Source organism: Stigmatopora argus, chromosome 11, assembly GCF_051989625.1.
Source record: "Stigmatopora argus isolate UIUO_Sarg chromosome 11, RoL_Sarg_1.0, whole genome shotgun sequence".
In the NCBI taxonomy this organism is placed as follows: Eukaryota; Metazoa; Chordata; class Actinopteri; order Syngnathiformes; family Syngnathidae; genus Stigmatopora; species Stigmatopora argus.
The window spans coordinates 12,602,147-12,623,598 of record NC_135397.1 but is presented as its reverse complement, the minus strand read 5'-3'; the positions used below and the strand labels follow the sequence as shown (position 1 = coordinate 12,623,598).

The 21,452-nt window shown below is 38.3% G+C and overlaps 3 protein-coding genes across 6 annotated transcripts; 1 reads left to right on the top strand and 2 right to left on the bottom strand.

Annotated features, from left to right (window-relative positions):
• Positions 1-303: 303 nt before the first annotated feature.
• On the bottom strand, positions 304-8,360 carry sufu (suppressor of fused homolog (Drosophila)). Of its 2 annotated transcripts, none has more exons than XM_077612806.1 (12): positions 7,981-8,360; positions 7,555-7,689; positions 7,133-7,269; positions 6,304-6,446; positions 5,975-6,060; positions 5,688-5,760; positions 4,778-4,931; positions 3,852-3,948; positions 3,030-3,164; positions 2,127-2,265; positions 1,561-1,629; positions 304-1,478 (listed from the first exon to the last, which is right to left on the bottom strand). In XM_077612806.1, exons 1-12 carry the CDS (start codon positions 8,127-8,129, stop codon positions 1,389-1,391), a joined length of 1,407 nt encoding a protein of 468 aa, XP_077468932.1. In that variant the 5' UTR covers positions 8,130-8,360; the 3' UTR covers positions 304-1,388. The 2 variants fall into 2 exon arrangements, with proteins under 2 accessions (XP_077468932.1, XP_077468931.1); XM_077612805.1 differs by having other exon boundaries at positions 4,778-4,934; positions 7,981-8,359.
• A 4,522-nt stretch (positions 8,361-12,882) lies between these two features.
• On the bottom strand, positions 12,883-15,324 carry mettl18 (methyltransferase 18, RPL3 N3-histidine). 2 transcript variants are annotated; one of them, XR_013303795.1, is made up of 3 exons: positions 15,147-15,324; positions 13,303-14,409; positions 12,883-13,204 (listed from the first exon to the last, which is right to left on the bottom strand). XR_013303795.1 is itself a non-coding variant. In XM_077612807.1 (2 exons), the coding sequence occupies exons 1-2, from the start codon at positions 15,246-15,248 to the stop codon at positions 13,501-13,503; spliced, it is 1,011 nt and encodes a 336-aa protein (XP_077468933.1). In that variant the 5' UTR covers positions 15,249-15,324; the 3' UTR covers positions 13,261-13,500. The 2 variants fall into 2 exon arrangements, 1 of the variants encoding a protein (XP_077468933.1); XM_077612807.1 differs by lacking the exon at positions 12,883-13,204 and having other exon boundaries at positions 13,261-14,409.
• A 433-nt stretch (positions 15,325-15,757) lies between these two features.
• On the top strand, positions 15,758-20,861 carry zdhhc16a (zDHHC palmitoyltransferase 16a). 2 transcript variants are annotated; one of them, XM_077613232.1, is made up of 11 exons: positions 15,758-15,922; positions 17,538-17,801; positions 17,889-18,083; positions 18,164-18,252; positions 19,007-19,035; positions 19,114-19,247; positions 19,388-19,471; positions 19,567-19,652; positions 19,839-19,962; positions 20,133-20,203; positions 20,287-20,861. In XM_077613232.1, the coding sequence occupies exons 1-11, from the start codon at positions 15,890-15,892 to the stop codon at positions 20,387-20,389; spliced, it is 1,212 nt and encodes a 403-aa protein (XP_077469358.1). In that variant the 5' UTR covers positions 15,758-15,889; the 3' UTR covers positions 20,390-20,861. The 2 variants fall into 2 exon arrangements, with proteins under 2 accessions (XP_077469358.1, XP_077469359.1); XM_077613233.1 differs by lacking the exon at positions 19,388-19,471.
• Positions 20,862-21,452: the final 591 nt, after the last annotated feature.

The following is a 21,452-nucleotide window of genomic DNA, read 5'->3' as shown; positions in this document are numbered from 1 at the left end:
TAGCAATTATTGTCACATAACTGCCTGATTTTTCTTTTCATCTTCCAAAAATAAAAAATTGAATTTGTTGCAAGTGAAACTAAATAATACATATAAAACATTTTTTTTCAAAATCTTGACTGTTGTAGTTTTCAATGTACCAAGATCACATCTTGATTAAAATATTCAGGTGTTATGAATTGAATTATGTTCCCTTGTGTCATTATGGATAAACAACACACCTCAATACCAATGAAACAATAATGAAAAATGTTCAAGCCTAATTTTTGGTAAAGTGATCATATAAATCACACAGAAAAACAGTGCTTTAATAAGCACCTGTACATAAACATTGGTTCAAATGATAGATGCTTGTTTCAGTGTTCTTGCTTTATTTGTGTAAATAGCTACTCTTTTAAACGCACTTGGGAATAAAATCGGCACGTTTAGACGAATAAAACAATGTTATGTATATCCATAGCTGAAAAAAATACCAAAAAAAGAATATCTTGTCTTGACATACAGTCCATCTGAAAGTAGACATGTTCTTAAAATAGAGTTTAACGAGTTCAGTCAACAGGCACTGAGTTAACATATCTTAGTCCGTGTGGTCCTTTCCAACTCGAAGCACTTGAGGGAGTTTAGCACAAAATTCATTGTCAAGCTGCTCACAAAAAAAGTCAACACAAAATCAAAATCCTTTCATTCGTGCTGCCCAGTGGCGATAAGGCTGACTAGATTGCCATCTTAATTATATAACATTAGTGAATTGTGACATTACTACAAACATGCCACAGTGTGACGAACCTACAGCCATGACTGATTGGTCCAGCAATGCCCAAAAAAAAGAAAAACCCTAAAAAAGACAAAATGGCTGAGTTATTGAATTGTATATTGTCATACATTTTGCATGCTACTTGGACCAGTTTATAAAAACTAAAATGTACCCCAACCACCTCACTTTCTATACATTATCTAGGCACGGGGACATGTTTCTGCAGCATTAACCAGATATACAAGAAAGGAAGAGTTGAAATATTGACTCACTTCACTCAAAGCACTGGCAGTGATTGACACACACGACTTTGGCATCATAACAACAACAAAAATGTCCAGCATTTGTTATATGTACACGACAGGGCAATATAAAAGAAGACATCTTAAAAAATGGACCAGTATCTGAAAGTTTTGTCTTTACTGCGGCCACAGGAATAAATAGAAAACAAGTTGTTGCCAAGAATGTCTCCAAAGCTAAACTGCGTTAGCGATATTTATCATAGGGACCTGAGACTGTGTGGCCCAGATCTTTGGGAGTTCATTTTACTTTAACGATGACTCCTCAATGTTACGGTGTCTTCTGAGCATGTGTCTATTTGACTTGTTTTTCCACGAAATTAGGCATGTCTGTCTCATTGCAGAAGGTTATCAAACACACAATCCGGAAGAATTGAAATCTTGAGCTTCTTCTCAGGCCAGCTGTATTCCTTTGGTAATTTTGTCTAGAAAAAGAAGAGAAGTTAGTTGAGGCGAACAAAATCAATTTAAAAAAAAAAAAACTACAATTTGGTAACATTTACTAACATTTTCATGGGTGTTGAGATCATGCAAGTCCCCAAGCATCTGGTCCACAAACTCTTCAGTCAACAATATCTAAAACAAGAAACAAACCAAATTGACAAAGTATGCATATGTCATCATTTAAAAAAAATCTATTTATCGAATTATATATTGATTATATCTAATTAGCAATATAGATTTGAATGCTTACCTATATATGATTGACAAGCAAAAGCCTGGAAAATATGTGCTTTTTTAGCTTTGTACTACAAAATGTCATATATTACTGAGGGGGGAAAAATAATGGTATTTGTGGGATCTTTCTGTATTTTTGTCTTTTTCCAGTGACCCAAGATGATATTAAATGGCACCAGTTACAATACAAGAATTGTACACCGGCACCCGGTTTCAAATCATCTTTCCCCATTGATATGTTATGCTACAAATTCATCAACACCCACGTCCAAATATTTTCTGTTTATGTTATCTTTGGTCTGTGCTTGGTCTGTCAAAGCAAAGAGTAATTAGCGTGTGTGACACTTCAATTTGTGTTTGGGGCTGTTTAGAGGATACAATTTTTGCATGCTGACCTGTAGCCAGGGGCCATGGGCTGCATACGGATGCTCCTCAGTTGCAAAGGCCCCCTCCACTCCCGTAGACACAAACGTAATGGCTGTGTCACCGTTGATACTTTTGAAAGTAAAATGTCTGCCGTGCAACAAGCGGCCCCTATGACACAGACATTTTAGGTTTCTTATGCAATTCTGGAACCAGTGTGAACATTCCTGAACTAAGTATATAAACCTGAAAGCTTACATTTTTAACTTGTTGCCCAACCATTTGTTGAATGTCAAAACATGTGATCATGCACGTCATGACTGCATTTTTTTCAATTATCCAGTCTTACAGTTATAGAATGGTAATGTGACTTTTTTTTATTTTTTATAACAATGTTGTTATCGTGCCAAAATCTCAAGTGTCTTTTCTCTAACAGAAAGCCAATGTGTAATGGTAACCTTCAGTAAATAAAAAAGATGCTCAAACATGTTTACAATTGCAATTTTGGGGTGATCACCCGCCAACATTAACTTCCAGAGAAATGATAGGAAAAAAACCAACTGTAATTGATTTTTTTTCCTAATGTCAAAACAGCCATCTAAACGTCCTGAATAAATTAATATGATTTAAATATACAATAATTAAAATCATTGGTTGAGACTGGCTACTCTATTTCTGTTTCTGAATAATAAAAGAATCATCCCATCTACAGACAAAGAAAAATAAATGTATTCCTTACCTCAGCTCTGAATTTGACCTTAATAGGTTGCTTTAAAATTAAATGTAGTGCGGTGAAACTATTAATTTAGAATACCTACACATGGTCATCAATTTAAGTCTTATGATGGTGAGTTTGAACCACGAATAGTAGGCACTGTTGCTCGTTTTAGTTAGAACATGCCGGTTGTATTGCAAAGAGTTAAAAAGCGAGGTACCGTAAGCAGAGGGGAAGCAGCGTGCCAGACTCTTGGTTAAATTTCAAATGGACACTTTCCAATTGTCGCGTTCGTACTAACTCGTGAGGGACGATTGCTGTGGAAGTCTCGCTTTCCAAACTGTCCTTTCGACTTCTGAAAACACAGAAAAAATATTAATAAAGGGCAGGGGGCAGTAATTTAAGTGTGAGGTACTACCATAAACAGTGATAAAGTTGCTGAGTGACCGACACAATGAATCTGTAGGTACAAATGCAAGTAAGAAGCGATGGAATTCAATTAGTTCAAGCATTTTTTCCGTGTTTGGTCATGTAATAATCTGCATATATTGTAGTAATGCAATTCACAAGGGTGGCTATGATGTTAATTTATGTCAACACTAAAGAGGGATATTATCCATCATGGCAACTCAACTGAGAGGCATAAAAAATTTAATTTTACCAATAAAATAATAGTCGGAACGGTATGTTTGTGTTATTGGCTTTATTTAACCTCCTTTGTTCAAAGTAAATTTTCTTGTGGTACAAACCTGATTATGATATTTGTTTTGAATAAATGATTGAAATGAATTTATTTTATGCTGAAGACTTTCTCCATCATTTTTCAGTAGCTTTTTAATGACTTAGAAAATGTTTAATTTCTACGACTTCAGCTGTTTGTTTTTTCAAAGCCATACAAACCCTAATTAACATGCAAATTCCATGATATGACAACAGCTGTTCCATCCCAGCATCATATTCTGTTCAGTGAATTTATGGCCCTCAAAATGGTCTTTGATGGAAGGAAGGCATAGGTAGTTCATGTCTGTGTGTGTGTACTCACTGAGGTCTGTCATATTTCTGGTTACTGATGGGGGGCAATACCGCCTTGGTGTTAAACTCCAGGCCCTTTCTCAAGGTTTCCCGGATCTGTTCTGTATCTGTCAGATACACACATACAGTAAATAGCCGTGGTACGTACAATTCTACCGCACGCTGTATATACTAGAGGTGTGTACTATTGCCAAAGATCTAGCAACAGGATTTGTATCAAAAGATGCTGTGATCCCGATATTGCACTTTAAGACGATTATTGCATTTTTAAAAAAAATATGTATCGCTTTGGAAATAAATGGTCAAAATGTACATTATCAACATATTTCTGAAACCTCATTCAGCACTAAAGTAAACATGTTTTAGTTTTGAACAACATTTGGCCTATATTATAACATTCTCTCTGTTTTTATTGCAAAGAAGCTTTAGTCCAAACATGCTGAAATGCAGGAACTAAATGAGGAAAAAAACATCTTGAAAGATGTATAGCACTCAAAAACAAAGTTATTTTAAAAAAACAAGGTAGGTCAAAATATTTGCCGACTATCTATAGGCATCCAGGTTCGGCTCCAGCACCCCCGCGACCCGTGTGAGGATAAGCAGCACAAAAATGAATTCAAGTGTGGTACAACACTGTTTTTGTTTGTTTGAGCAGTAACATTTGATATGGAACTTGACAAAGAGGGCCCTCCTGCCTCCAAGCTCGATTACTACCTTGGCAGACTATTTGTGCAGTTATTTCGGGAGATAGCCGAGCACGGTGGCTTATTGCTGCTAACAAGTGGACGCCAGTGGAAGTGTATTTCCACCGCAAACATGTGACGATCAATTCAGATGGATTTTGAATTGATAAGAGAATTTTGCAGTACAATATCGCAATATATCGCTGAATCGATTTTTTTAAAGAACACCCCAAGTATACACACTTCCAAGCACCTTTATCGGAGAGCCTGCGGGGCTGTGAGCCGATGCAAATAGATCGACTGTCCTCGTCGTCGTCGGGCGGTCGACTCAGGTCGTCCCACACGCATTTGGCGCTAACCCCGCTCAGATTGGAGCCCTCCGTCTCGATGCCGTGGTCCACTCTGTCCTGCTTGGATGAGCAAATCCGACACAATCATTAACACTAGACCTGCTAAGCAGTGCTATGAAATACTATAATAAGTGATTTGTAATTGCTGGCAGGCAGCCTTTATTTTGATAGAAATTCATCAAAAAAACGTGACAGAAAAATGTTAATAATATAAGTGGTTCTTATTTTGTCCTCCCTCATAAATTCTTCTAGATATGATCTATAATCCTTACAAAGCGTGATTTATGGGTGTACGTTAAGATTCTCTCGCTATGTTTGTCCAAACCGAGCATTGTAGAGTTGAATTTTTTTTTATGGTGGCCAGAAACGGATGTCGGATCCTAATAGTCAATTTCTTCACCTTCTCTCAGTGTGTAAACTCAAGCTTTGAGCATTTGTAAGTATTATCGATGAGTATGCCTGACCTGAAATATTTTAGCTTGCCACGCTCTTGAGGTATTGAAGATATTAGGTGATAATAATAGTAAAAAAAAAAAAAAATGTGTTATTGAAAAACTAAAAGGCTTTCCTTAAACAGAATTAGCTCTAAAAATAGGTGCTAATAACAATAATAAATTACTCAATTCCTTGAAAATAGTCTATCAAAGAAAGTATCGATACATCAGATGAACCCTCTAAAGAACCTCTACTAGCACATGGAAGTGTCCAAATTTTGGAAAAAACAGTCTACCATAAAATAAATATCTTGCTTACCCGCTTTTATGAAAACCTAAGCGCCTTTATTTGAGTGGACGGAACGTAATTAAGCCTTACTTGTAGGTGTGGATCGATGTCAAAGATGGTCTCCCCTCTTCTCATGTCTGTGATCAGCCAGGGACCGCCGGCTCTGTAAATGTAAAAGTTATGATTAATATTGTTAATTCATAGTCACTGTGGTAGGAACATTGAGGAAAACAGTTTAAAAAAAGTGTTAAGAAATCATTCCATTCAAAATACAGCATTTTTTCTTAATAATTACTATGTACAGCCCTTTCCTAAGAATTTCCAACAATACTAACTGATTATTTTTCAGTAAACTGTGCTTTGTAAGTTTAACTCACACTCGAACACCTCGCATCAGTTCTAAAATTCCTTGACCGTTCCACTGCTGTGCCGCCTGCAGCTCCTCAGTGCAAACACCCACAATCTGCAGACCACAATAGAAAATTGATGTGTGCCAAATTCATGACACCGATCGGCCTGATTTTGTGGCCATAGAATAAAATTATGAATAATATGAGCTGACCACAACAGGGAAACAACCCTTTTGTCAAAACAGCCATGTAAATAAGTCATCATTTAAAATGTGCAATAATTTAACGTCAAATGAGATGTCAAACTGCATGGCACACCCAATCTGTTGTTGAAGTGTAAAGTCGCTTAAACTGACCTGCAGGAAGCTGACGGTTCCAAATGGAGTTTGAATAGGATGCATTTGTGGGTCCTCGGTGAGCAACATATGCTGAATGCGAGACTCGCTGTTGTCTAATGGATTGTGCCAAGATATGTGGTCACCACTGCAAAATGTGTTTTCTGTGGAGACATAAACAAAACAATTATAATCTCTCATCTGCACGAGTTTATATTTGGACCACCAACAAAAGGCTCTGTGCCAGCTTTAAAATCACACCAAATTGGCATGTGCCCGTGTTTTACAGATTTACTGTGGTTTTCAAAAGACATGGTTAATAAAAACAACTAAAAATTCCCACTATTGGCGAGCCACCCATTCACCAAGATCATAGTCAGAATTTTATACTGTCCCCTGCCCAACCCAAAACCAAGTAAAAAAAAAAAAGTGAGTGTAAAAATGGTCATGTTGTGGTAACAAGAAAACTGTTATTCTACATTTATATCTGCTTGGGGGTAGCATGCACAGTATTTAGTTGGAAGTGAAGTACGTAAATGTGAAGGGAAGGAGGCCAGTCTGGGTTTAGCATTTGTGGAGCTGACACCAGGCCCACCCACGATCAAATTGATCCCAGCTGGAGAGCTGAGAACATGATGGGATTTAATGGGGAAAAATATTGTTGCCCTTTCCTATGTATATGTGTATATGTTGAACGCTTTCATTTAGTTTGGACCCAAAATAGTTACACACCAGGAACAATATTTGCTCATGTGCAACTAAAACATTAAAAAATTGTGTTATTCTGCTGATGTTTACTATTAATTTTGTCTCGATGCAAGTCCACACATCGGTGCACTTTGTTTCCTACCTGACTGGAAAACATAGCGAGCCAAGCCTTGCATAAGTTCAGCAGGCCAGGTCGGTGGAGCCGTCTCCCCCAACTCTCTTTTCAGCCTAAAGGTGAGCTCGAAGCCAAAGCCGCTGGGTTTGTCGATTCCTGTGAATCTAACACAAACACGCTAGTGAGTCACAAAACAGCAGACCTTTCATATGCATGAGCTTTGCCAAAGGAACAATACAAATCAAAATAAACATCTTGGGGTGAGATAATTAGGAATCTGCTGATTTGGGGGAATAGAAGTTGAAAACTGGAAGTTCTTCCCACATGAATAATATAAATTCAGGCCATAAGGCCGCCAAATAAGAATACACGAACACACAAAGTTGCTTGTGGCAACTTTGTTTGCAAAAAATAAAAAATAAATACAAAAAAGTTTCTTAAATACTTACTCATGGACCCTGTTGTCTCCATACAAGTCACTTAGTCCAAAACTGATATAGTGCCAATGTTCTTGAACCTCTTGATTAGAACAGCCCGCATTTCGATACATACTAATATAGTCTAACGGGTCCGGACCACCTAACCTGCAAAACAAAACAAAAATGATAGAAAACGTCACAACATCACATGGTTTACACTTTTAAGTGAACGGACGCACATGACCATAAACGAGGGACGTGCACATAATGTATTCGATAGTTTGCTAGAGTTAGCGTAAAACTTAAATGATACACTGAAAAGTAGATAAAAACTCACGACGATCGGGTAGCTAAATTGTTAGCTTCTTAGCTAAAACTTTTCAGGCAGTACTGGTAAACATAAGTCAAGCTGCAAAAAAAAGTTATCAACAAGTAAAGTTTTGGTGTTTGGCCTACCAGTATTTTACAATTGCTGTAACTTGAAGCGGATTTGCCTGATCGGGATACAGTCGCCGACATTCCCCGTAGATAGCCTGCAGTCCTGGGGGAAAAAGCGACGAAAGCCCGTGCGCTTGGGCACCGCTGCTAGGCCGTGCTTCATCCATACTCGAACCGAGCTTTATAAGGCTAAAAACCACAAGGCACGTCGGACTATTTTGAGAAAACTACTTTTCTTGTTGGAATATGCGTTCAACAAAAACATAAAACTTCTAATTTAGCACCGCTATTGACTTGAGTCGTTGTGTTTCGCCCAGATGGGGCCCAGCCTGCCCTGTTGAGCATCCTCTCCAATAACGGGAACGATTGGTCAGGGATTCGTGTAAACGTCACAGATTGACGTCACATTTAACCAATGAGGTAAGATCTTGGCTTCTCGTAGGTCTAAATAAAATATATATATATAGAGGGGTAGATTCAAATGTGTGTGCGCCGCCGAAAAAATAATCGCTCTCCATTTATTCACAGTAGAGCATGCCAGAAAAGCTCACTACTATAAGATGGCAATCGGTTACTAGCGCCGCCGACTCCGACAGTTTGCATCTAGCTGTCTGTATATGATATCTACTTATGTAAATTCTTTCATTCATTTTCCCCTGCCCTGCGATTGGCTGGCAACCAATTCAGGGTGTCCTGCTTCCTGCCGGTGGTTGGTATCCTATTAGGTTCCAGAAACCCCGTGATCCTTGTGAGGATAAGCGGTAAGTAAGACGAATTAATTGATTAATTAATTTTCCAAAACCCTTATCCACACCAGTGGGGGTGCTGGAGCCTATCTCAGCCAAAGATAGGACAAAGAACCATTTATGTTCACACTCATACCCAGGGACAATTTAGTGTGTTCAATCAGCCCTCAATGTATGTTTTGGAGATGTGGGAGGAAACCAGAGGACCCGAAGAAACACCACGCAGGGATGGGGAGAACATGCAAACTCCAGAAAGTAATTTAGAATTCCAAGTTGTGAAGTTTTCTCTTTTTTTTTCTTTCTTTTTTATTCATTTCAATCTCTTTAAAAACAAGGTCAAGTTTCAAAGTGTACAAAATCATACAGGGAAATTACATTATGATGGGTGAGTTACTGGTTTGGTTAAAAGTATGACCAATTCACATCGCAGATAAAATGATGACATTTATTTCTCAGAAAAATCCATACAAGGCAGATGATGAAATTACATATAATTCAAGTAAAATAAAGTTCTTCTGTAGTAGATTTCCATTCTCTGCTTTCCTGTCGCCATTAGTGCCATCCTAAAAGAACTGAGCCCACAGATGACACCTGATGTTGCTACCATCTATGGAATTCAGTTCTCATGGTAGAGCACATTTGAAAACTCATAGTATAATACATAGTGAACATTTACAATTCGAAAGTACAACACAAAAATAGTGACGTAGTAGCGAGATTAAGGTGTGGCATAGTAAATTTATTTTGTATTGAATTTTGTCGGGACTGAGCAAAAGTGGCATAGTAACGAGGTGTCATAGTAATGAGATTTAACTGTATATTACTTTACAGACACTGTAGCAATATCCCCAGTAAATTTCATTACACACATATAGGCATCAAAACATTACCAACAATGTCATAAAACTTACTGAATATGTCAGCAAGGGGAAAGGCCTGAGCTCAATTATATTCTGAGAAATGATGAATCCACAAATATAATTTGAACCGATATTGTTGTTGTATTTTACCAAACAGGTATGTTTTCAGAATGCAGGATTAATGCTGGATTATTCCAGAAAACAAAAGACGAGCATCGGGAGTTGAAAAAAAATCTGTAAGAAAAGTTGAATTCAAAACCAGAATGTATACAAACCATCGATTCTGTTCCATTTGGTTGTTGTGTGAAATAAAAATGACTGTAGTATTAAATACTCTTAAACTGATACCTTTAATCATAACTTATCAACTAAAGACAACGATTACAACTGTATCGCTTATTGATTTTTGCCGTTCATAATAATTTACTAATTTAAAAAAATCACAAACACATGGATTTAAAAAATCATTCCTAATATAAGTAATGTGTGCATGATCGATGATTAATAGAGTTATTTGTAGCAGCGCAATAAATAAATAAAAACCTATGGTTTGGAATTTAACAACTTAACATAGTATTTCAACATGGGTAGAATGTTCCATAAAGATCCATGAAGTTGTTTAGTAGCTGTAACACAGCCAATCTGTCATTTTTAAAATAATTAGTGTGCCACATTTTGAATTCCTTTTTTCGGGAAACAAAAGCAAAACTGCAAAAGCTCCAACGCAACCGGTTCAGTGTGTCGAAATCTAACGTGGATCACTTTTCTTCTTGATTTACTGGAAATGGTTCACGACCGCCGAAAGGAGAATCTCTTCCTGATTGCCTGAAGAACTCATCACCCTTTGCTCACTGAATGTGACTCAGCAGTTGCAAAATCTCCCATTCGTGAACAACAACGTCATTTATAGTCATTGAAATACTATAGGGAAGTTGTAAATTCACTAACAATGGAAATGTTGCTACTTCCTGGTATACTACATTCCATAACCTGATTGGCTATAGAGTGGTACAGTTGCCTATATGATGCCAATAATTTCCAATAATATTGTGTTTTTAAAAAAAGGCTACACCTGTTCATGCCCAGAAAATGACAAATATTCGACAGCATAAGTAGGGAAACAAACGGTTCAACAACTTAAATCACCCTGGCAAAGCGTCAAAACAAACGGTTCAACAACTTAAATCACCTTGGCAAAGCGTCAAAACAGTCATTATTTTAAACTGGTAAATTAATAACCTTTTACCCCAAAATAACTTTATCCATTCTGTCCGTTTAAATGGAGTCTAGTTGAGCTTCCAAACCTTCATACTTGCCTCTCTTGATCAAGTGTATCCCAACAATGTTTTTGACAAAAAGTTGAAAACAAAAGCATATTTCAGTGCTGGAAAAAAAAAGCGTAAAAGCGTCCTCAAGGCTCCATGTCCCATTGTAGTGAACGGTACACTGGCTTGACATCCCGGTCCGGCCTTAAATACCTTCATCTTTCACATCACCCGCCGGTTTACCTCATTCAAGCCCGCCCTCCGCATAGTCGGTTATTCATGCACTCCCTCTGATCGGTAAATTCACCAGTCACTTCCCAGTAAGAAGGAAACAGTGGGAGTCAACATCACGCCCCCACAACGTGAATCAACACATAATAGTTCTGAGGAAAACCATCTGACTAACCTTGCCCCCCCCCCCGTTCCCATAATGCAGAGAAGGGGAAAGGTTCCGTCTACCGTTGGAGCCAGGAATTCCCCCACTCACTCGTGTACAGCTGTCGGCCTGACGTGATGATGACGAAGCGGACACGCATGCTGACCCAGTGTATGCAAATTGTAACTCGAGACTCGTTCTCCAAAAAGGGAAATATATTCCCTTTGTGAGTTTTTCTTGTAAATGGTATTTACAGGCTCTTTAATAGGAATGTTTGTTACTTGTCAGCTGTGTTTGTCAATGTTTATATAACAATGTCTTTTTTTAAAATTATAAACGGGTAATGCATGTTACAACCAGCAAAGACACTGTTTATTTCATACACATTTTATACAGTGGGGCGGCCCATTGGTCGAGTGGTTAGCGAATCGGTCTCACAGTTCTGAGATCGGCGGTTCAAACCCAGGTTTGGACTTTTCATTAGCATGTTCTCCCAGGGCTTGCATGGGTTTTCTATGGATACTCTGGGATATAGATTAATACCACAGTGAAAATATATATATATCTAATATATATATATATATATATATATATATATATATATATATATATATATATATATATATATATATATATATATATATATATATAAAATATAAAATTTGTCCTCTAGAACTATGAGGCAGACGTGCATTTGAAACACATCTGCCTCATAGTTCCAGAGTACAAATTTTGTTTCCAGTTTTGTGCAGTGTTAGCTCGGTCTCCCTTTTAAATAGTTTTGAATAATGAATTTCAATAGTTTACTGTGATAACTCTGACCAAATGTCTGATCACATTATGCTTATTGTTGTGAAATATATCAAAGCAGCTGCAATGTCTGTTGTCATTCAATTGCATCATACATAAAACTAGATGTATTTTATTTTAATTCATTTATTGTATGTATTTCTCAATAACTTTCTCAACTCTATTTAGCATCTATTTCAAAGCAAAAATGCAAGTAAAATAATGTTAATCTTTTAAAAAAATGTGCCTCAAGGTTTTGAAAGTTGATTTATTCATCAAGCGATGTGTCTTTGTACAGAGTACATGACAGCAGCTTTATTAAAGTATGCATATTAATTTGTAGTTATGTTACATTGTAATTGTAGTATGCACTAATGTAGTATGGCTGGTTGAGGTACCAAAATCAGACTTAAAAATAACTCCATTGTGACATGATTTGTGGCTCAAAGAATAAAATGTTGATGACATCAGCTATGGAAAAGTTGAGTTGCATCCACAGATTTTGGCTATGACCCAACTCCAGTAGAAGCAGCAGCATGGTTGCTAAATAGGTGAGAGATATGGAAAATGAAAATAATGAATTAGGTCATTAATTTCATTTGCTGTGCCGCTTATCCTCACAAGGGTTGCGGAGGGCGCTGGAGCCTGTTCCAGACAACTAGTATAAGAAGCAGGCAGGGGAGATGATAAAATATAAAACATTTCCTCATTTCTACTCGAGTCTTGATGCATATTTCCAAACAAATGGTGCTAACGGGTTAATATTTCTTACTGCATTTCCTGGAGCACTATTTTGCATTCTTCCAGGATGTAACCAGAGTGTGTCACATCTTGGGGCTTTTGAACAAACCACACCCGGGACGCCCCCCCCCCCCCCCTTATTTCTCCGTAGGAGGCGCACAAGACAAAAAGCAGAGGTCCTTTTCAGAATGAGTCGTACGTACAGAGACCCCACAGAGACCGACCACTGACGTACTGTGATGCCCGAATCCACTTTCAACCTACATCCTCAGGCAGTCGGGATAAGTTGCAATTGACATTTCGTGCTGGACTTCAGAAACAAGCCTGGCTTTCATGCTGCTGTTTGAACACGGGGGAAACCACTCCAAAGGTCACTGAGCCCATTTCCTTTTCTTTGCTCCCGGTGCGTCTAAATAGACACAGAACAACCCCCTTTCAACCGCTCCCTCATTTACTGGAACATCTCTATTGGGGAAGGAAGTATGGTAGAAAATAAAGTGACTCTTGTATGACACCGTGGATAATTTTAAGAAATTTTAATCATGTAATTGTACACGTCTTACCTGTGAGTAAAATTTCAACTCAATCCATGTATGTTTTCCACTTGTAAAACATTTGGTACATATGAATTGTTACTGTAAGGCAGAGACCTACATCCAAATTTGATTTTAAATTAAAAGATTTTAAGAGCCTGGTGTCACTTGAGATTTTCTCAATGCAAAGTGCGCCGCAGCTCAAAAAAAAGGTTGGGAAACACTGAATTAGAGCAATTCTTTTTTAAAACGCAGAACGACAACATGTCTTTGAAGTCCGTTTTCACCATCCCACAAGTGATTTACAGTGAAAACCCCCTGTTCTGCCACAAAAGTCTCAAACAGGTGCAAACCGCCCCCCACGCCAAAATAGTGGGACTTGGTTGCTAGGTAGACACGTCCATGCGGTGCCAACAGTTTATGAAAGGCGTTGTGTAATGCAAGGTAATAATCAGTATTGTAGATTGTCTCTGAAGTCATGATAATGTCATATTTGAGCAGTGGTTCTTCACTTGACAGGAAAGGGAGAAAGGTGCGCCAGTCACCAGAAAAGAACCGGCACCTTGGCAACAGATGTCTTCTGTCATGCTTTGGTTTGATTTTACACTCTTCTTCCTTGTCGGTTTTTCTCAAACACTTTCTTTTACCTGGATTCTCATCATCGCTGTCCTCCTCTTGGCAATTGATAATGACGTTAGACACAGTAAGCTGCTCAATAACTGTACTGTTGTAGTCCTGAAAGTGGACTTTCGCAGCCCCTCTCTTCAAGGACAAAATTCCTAAAAGCCCGGCACCACAGCCGAGGTCCAAGACGTCCTTACCGCCGAATGTCTCGCCTTCCCTCTCGATGACGTCCAGGAGGTCATACGTGCACTCCCACACCTTCAGTCCGCCCTCGTACACTCCCGAGATGAGGTCAGACCTCTGATTGGCCGTGTTGGACAGAACGTTCTCCGTGTCCTCCCTCTCATATATCGTTTTTTCAAAAACAGTCTCGTTCAAAAAGTGGAGGGGCGGAAGAGTGCCGATGGCGAGGGTTTCGTAAATGGCGTCATCGAGCAGGTGCTGAGGATCAGAGGGTGGAAAGTGCTCTTTGGCCTCTTTTATTCTCACTTCTGGGTTACCACTTTCATTCACCTGGAAATATGGCAGTATTGACTCAGTTACTACTACACACCAGTCTTTTTTTTACAGCCAGGGTTCTCAACTCTTATGCACTGAGCGTGTCTATTATGTGTTTCATGCAATTCTCGTGTCCTAAAATGTACATAGTAATTAGACCATTGACATAATGTGAAAAAACAAATGAAGTCTGGGGACCTTAAAACCGTTCAATTTACATCAGATATCAAGAATGTGCGTTGTCAGTACATTGTTGTCTTTAAAGATATCACACATACAAGGCGAGACGCAAAAAAAGCAGTAAGCAACATACGTAACCAGCGTCCACTTTGCATTGGGGGACTTCTCTAGCAGGCCCTATTCTAGAAGATGTAAAGTGAGTAATTTTTTGGTTTACTAATGACTTGGCTATGAATCGAGTAGAATTTTGAGAAAATTGTATAAATCTTATATTTACAGTAAAATCACTGCATGTTTATGGTATAGTACTAATATATTTATTTGCAAGTCAGGATCACGCAGGTTCACTGACTGTAAGGACGCCCTCTAGCGGGGGAAATATGCACGTGCGCATACACGGTTAAGAACGATGGGAAATATTTTTCCCTAAATTGTGGAATAAATGTCTCCTAACCCAAGCACAACCTGTTAACAGTATTATGACAGTCATACTACAGTTTACATAGAGCTACGAACAAACCTGATGCTGATCATGTGCATACAAACTAAAAATAGTTTGTCGTTTTACTTACGGGTTTTACGACGCTGTCAATCTTGTCATTTAAGGACGCATCTCCCAGCGCGTTATCTGTGTTTGTTTTCTCATCGACATCAAAATTAAAGCAAAACGACATAGTGACTGTTTTAGAGTAGAGAGCTAATCGTAAATAGCAACGAGCCACGTTAGGATACTAGAAGAGCATGCTGTATGTGCAGATATCACATAAATAGTGCTAGATGCTTTTTGTGACAATGCCATTCAATGGAGCGTGCGGAATTTTAACCAATTTTCTAACTGCTTGGGTTTTGATATAGGTCGGACTTGCAGTAAAATAACCACAAATGTAAAATAATTACAGTAGAGCCCCACCGAGAAGAATACTGTTTTAAGATGGCATACTAGTACCAACACCGCCAACTACACCTTTCCATATCTAGCGCCCTATCAATGAGGCATCTGTGTCTTTGTGCATCCATCGGCACTACAATTCACATAAATTTCAAAGATAATGACGGTAAATCTCAACTATATATGAATTTTATCAGCAATATTTTTAAGACTTTTGTCGTATACGCAAATGTCTAAAATGTGTACGGTGATAAAACAACCACAATACAAATCCCTCAAAATCCGCGCATGCGCACTAGCCCATGGCTCAATCTTGGGCTCGACAGTCACTCCTCTTGTCCTCCTGTCCTGTATCCAGCGTCCCGTCGCTCTTTAAATCAATGTAATCCCGATTTTTAGCATCCATTTGAAAATGTCAAATCGGGGATGCATTTCACCAGGCTTTTCATTCATAAGAAAGTAAGTACTCATCCACAAAAAAATGTGTTTCCCGTAATACTGACGTGCACCTATTTATTTATCAACACGGGTATGACATCTATGCGTAAAAGAGGCCAAAGGGGATTTAAGTGCTGCCGATTTGTTTTTAAATATCCACGATAATAACTTCAAACTATAGTGGCTGTATGGAGACAATCAAAGCGGGACGTAATACAGTTATAATTGTACAAATGTACTATTACTGTATGGTATACATTATTGTTGAAATCTGAATTAAGCGCTAATAACCGCCAACAGCTGACTCCACCCTATTTGGAATGCAGTTAAACATGATTATGTGTTTGTCAGACTTTTTCTTATAATATCTCCGTTCTACCACAGTCAAACTCGTTTGGCTATTTAAATTGAAATTTCACCAACTTGCTTGACCTTGTTGATCTTAAAAACCTGGTTTTGTCAGTCTTGTTGGTTTAGAGGCATTTAAGTATTTTTCAAGGGTCCTTTTCAGGTTTAAAGGGATTAGTTGCTATTGTTTTGGAAATCCAATTTTTGTCAGTGTCTGTGTGGAAGTTTATTTAAGCCACTTCTCAGCTGGTCTCAAGGTTTTCCGATTTAGCAACGAGAATGGCGTTTGCTGTCATAAAACGTGTATTATTAACTATATGAAAGCGGGTGCTGATTCACACAAGTACAGATATTTTCCCCACAGATCTTAAATTTTAGACCTTTTTCCACAAATATTTCATTTCAATCATTTTACACAACATGACAATTGATGATTATATTTCAAAACTCATTCTGCATTCAATTGTGTTTTTGAAATATTTTAAGGGATGTCCTCATACTGACTTTTCAACTTCCGATCCAATCTGATTTTTCTTAAGATGCTTTTCCGATACCAATCCAGTGTCAAACCGGATGCCCATTCTTTTAGACCAGTAAGAATAATTCCAAATCTAATATAACCGGTAAATGATAAATAGCTTTGTTTTGCATGCCGTTCAAGTGGCAGCCGGCGGCGGTAGCTCCGTCCACTCTTGCTCGCTTTGTGTTTTTGCTGCTTTTCTGTCTTATTGATTTGATTTGGTGATTCTCAATGATCCCATTTACTTTGATTTGCTTCGTGCTTTTGCTTTGTTGTTCTGTCCAATCACCCTTTTGCTACTGCCACAATGAAATTTCCCGAATACGGGATGAATAAAGTTATCCAATCCAATTAAAGTTTAAAAAAATGCTTTGTTTACAATATTACACAATGATCTGGAGTCCTGTCATTAAATTTGTAAAGAGATGAAGCCTTACTCAGTGGACATATTTGCCTAGTGGTTTGATTTAGAGCAGCCGAAAAGCACAATGGTACTAAAACACAGACAACTACTGTATCGGATTCGATCTTGTGACGAAATCCGATATACTCCAAAAATCATTGTATCAGGCCCCGGCACTGAGTATCGAAACTGAACATCACTAATTATCATTTCACCTAACAAACTCGTGAATAAATATAGTATTTTAAAAATGTAATATGGGTGATTTATAATTTTATATACTGAATTAAAAATGCTTTACATGAGGATAAACAAGAACACTATCTCCTAACCTCCTCTGTATGTTTTGTATTTCTCGCATGTAGATGATTGCCTGGTACAAGTGCAGGATGCGGTGGTGGTCATGTCCCTTCTCTCTGGTGCACATGTTGCGATGCCTACTATTGCGGCTGTGTCCCAGGAAGACGGGATGCCGGCTACCTCTCTGGATGTCGAAAACGAGGGCTTACATGAAATTATTCATGCACTCACTTTTCTACAACTCTCTTACAGACTCGGATGTTGTTTTTGACTCTGTGTTAGAGCCACTATTGTGGACTGTGGATTATCTGACACGCCATTTTGGCCTTGTAAGTATGTGCACGCTCGTATAACGGACCCCAACCCAATAACCAAGCAGGTATTTTGGGTGCTTTTTTTCTTCTTTTTGTTCATAGGTTTTTGTGTGGATGGTTGTTATATTGACCACCTCGATCCTGGTGGTTGCCTACTTTGTCCTTTTACCTACCGCACTCATGACATATTCTACAGAGTGGCTTGTTTGGCACCTTTGTTATGGACACTGGAACCTTGTCATGATTGTCTTTCATTACTACAAGGCTGTCAAGACTTCCCCAGGGTACCCTCCTACTGTAAGAAAGATGCTCAAGGCACTCGCAATCACGTAATAATTAGATCAATCAGTGTATTGAAAACCATGCATTGCTTTCAGGAAAAAAATGACATTCCGTTTGTATCTATCTGTAAAAAATGTGTCATTCCTAAACCAGCAAGAGCACATCACTGTGGCATCTGCAATAGGTGAGTCATTGTTATATCATTTATGCACACAAATAATGCAGTTATTTTATCAAGAAGATAACAGACTTATAGAGTTAATAAGATTTCAATGAAATCTTAAACTTTAGAAGGAAAAGTTTGGGCAGCAGGAAAGATTGTTTGTCTAATATGTGGGCATAATGTTCAGTACGAGACAAACAACCATTCACAGTCCGTGTGCGGTCGTTTGGTCGCCGGACTTTTGGTCGCCGTCTTTTGGTCGCCGGTCTTTTGGTCGCCGTCTTTTGGTCGCCGGTCTTTTGGTCGCCGGTCTTTGGGCACCCGGACCCAAACAACGGGCGACCAAAAGACCAGCGACAAAACAAGGTAAAACAACACGGTCTACGCATCAATAAAAGCCAACAATGGCCCTGAGCAGTTTCACTGAGCGGACGTGTGAGTGTATAAGAGTTTGTATGTACATGAGTTGTCCCCTTAGGAAGGGACGTCAGTCAGGGTCTTAACAAGTTCTCCAACAAAACACAATAAAAGTACGGGAAATTTGGAGCTTTTCTTTCGCCTAATAATTAATAGGGCATTAAGTATGACTAAATAATAATTCGCAGTTTGTATTTAGGGAATATGAGCAACAATTTAAATGGTAATTATCAATAACCTTCCGGGTGACCAAACGACCGAGTACCTTCACAGTCAAGCCTAAGGGCAATATTTTTAAAAGTCTCAAAATATTTTCCGCTGTCTATGACCGTATTTGTTCATTCTTTCTCTTGTACAGGTGCATTCTGAAAATGGACCATCACTGTCGTATCTTTTCTCATATTAATTGCAGAGCATCACACAGTGACAACCTTGTTATTTCCAACCTTAATGTCTTCTAATCAGCCTGGTTGAATAATTGCGTGGGTTATTTGAACCACCGCTACTTCTTCTCCTTCTGCGTCTCTATGACGTTGGGCTGTATGTATTGCAGCATAAGCGGCAGAATACGTTTCCTGGCTGCATACAATGCCATCGAGGTGAGTGGATGCAACTCGGAAATTCACCTTTTTGAACTTCTTGGCACTCGGGATTCTGTCTCCTAATGCTTTATTATTGCTACTGCCTTTCTTTGCTTCTCTTAACCCTATGCTTGGTGTATGTGGGGTGGTTGCTTCAGCGTTTTAAGCATTTGGAACTGGAAAAACCTGGGTTACCCGTAACAGGAATGGGACCTTTAATAGGCCTTCTCCCCACTGGTCAGGTACTAAATTAATTTAATAAACTCACTAAGAGTAACAGTTTTTTTCCCTCTAGTTATTCACTAATTTTGTATCTGTTTTTTTGTGTTTGGTAAAGACTGATTATGTGACACCTGCTCCACCATACTCTTTTAAGGAAAAGATGATGGATAAGAGTATCATCTACATGTGGGTGCTCACCAGGTAAAATCTTTTTAGTAAAAAAAAACTATCAAAGTAGCATCAATGATATTGTAGTGGTCCATTTGCCTGAGAAGTGCAGGAACATGTATGTGCTGTGTACTCTGGGTTGGTGCTGTTTATAGAAGCGCAGGTGGAAAATTGACTTTTAAAGGCAGCGTGAAAAGGGTGTGTGTTGTATAATTTCAGCACTGTGGCAGTAGTGCTGGGAGCGCTGACCACCTGGCATGCACTCCTCATATCCAGAGGCGAGACCAGCATAGAAAAGCACACCAACTCAAATGAAAAGAGTCGAATGGAGAAAATTGGACAGGTGTGTGCTTTGAAAAACGGAGGGATATACATGCATATGTATATGTGTGTGTATGTATATATATATATATATATATATATATATATATATATATATATATATATATATATATATATATATATATATATATATATAAATGCTGGTTCATTTATTGTATCTCTTTTTGTTAGGTATACAAAAACCCATTCAACTATGGCAAGCTGCATAACTGGAAAGTCTTCCTAGGTGTGAAGAAGAGAAGGTGTGTTTTCGTTGACATTTTTCTCTTTGGGTGCCGTCAGTGTTTGCATTTGTCTCTGACCACCTGTCACCTTTGCTTTGCAGTCACTGGGTCACGCGTGTCCTACTGCCCTCCGGCCACTTGCCCCTTGGAGATGGCTTGACTTGGGAGAACTTCACCCTAAAAAAGGAGCCAATACCAGTTTAACCTGTTAAGATGTTCCAAGCCTACTTGGAATTAAGTGGGGTACACATACATCAAGCAATCCCTTATTACTCTTATAATATTAACCGGAAGAAACCCATGCAGGCCTGGGGGAGAACATGCAAACTCCACACAGGTGGACCGGCCTGGATTTGAATCCAGGACCCTAGAACTGGGAGGCCGACGCGCTAACCACTCAGCTTCCAGGCTGCCACATACATATTATCATTGGTGGATATGCGTGTAAGACATTGGTGTATAATAACTTCCGATACCTCAAAAACACTGCGGAATGCCGCTGAGTTTGAAATTTTATCTGTCGCTTTGATTGAATTGAAGCAAATAATTTCAGGTTCTTGACCACTCACATTGTACCAGAGCTAACACATTAGTAGCCTGATCAACATCCCCATTGAATGCTTTTATTTATCTGGATTTTTTTTTATCTGTAAAATAATAAATCTTGTTTAATTAATTTGTGGACTAGTTTTGTTCAGATTCATTCTTAATACATGACACCTGCACCTTTCCAATCGAAAACAATTTAACTTTATCCTGCATTTCATTTGGTGTCTGTTACATCACAACTTTGTTCGGACAGACTACACGCAGATGCACACGCACACAGTACACAGTGCCATGCCAATACTACTGTAGTCAGGGATTATGATTTGCACATCCCAGATTCGACTTTTATTCCAATGCACAATATAGAAATAAAATATGGTGGTCACAATACAATACAGAAAATGTGTTGCAACCACTTTTATGATTGCAGTCAAATTGTTTGAATGAATTGGTTTTGTAAATGTATGTCATTTATGAATTATTAATGTTGTGGTGGGACAATAATGTAAAGTAAATATTAACCACATTATTCTCTACCATGCATTCATGTACATTATGCATAAATTAACTTTATTAACATAATGCATTTACGTACATTTATTTTGTGATTTGTAATTAACTCAGACAAATAACGTATAGGTATTTCTAGTTTCAAACAGTATAAAAATTCTATAAAAACATTAAATACTTTATTTTCAGGATAAGAAGCAGGGATAAT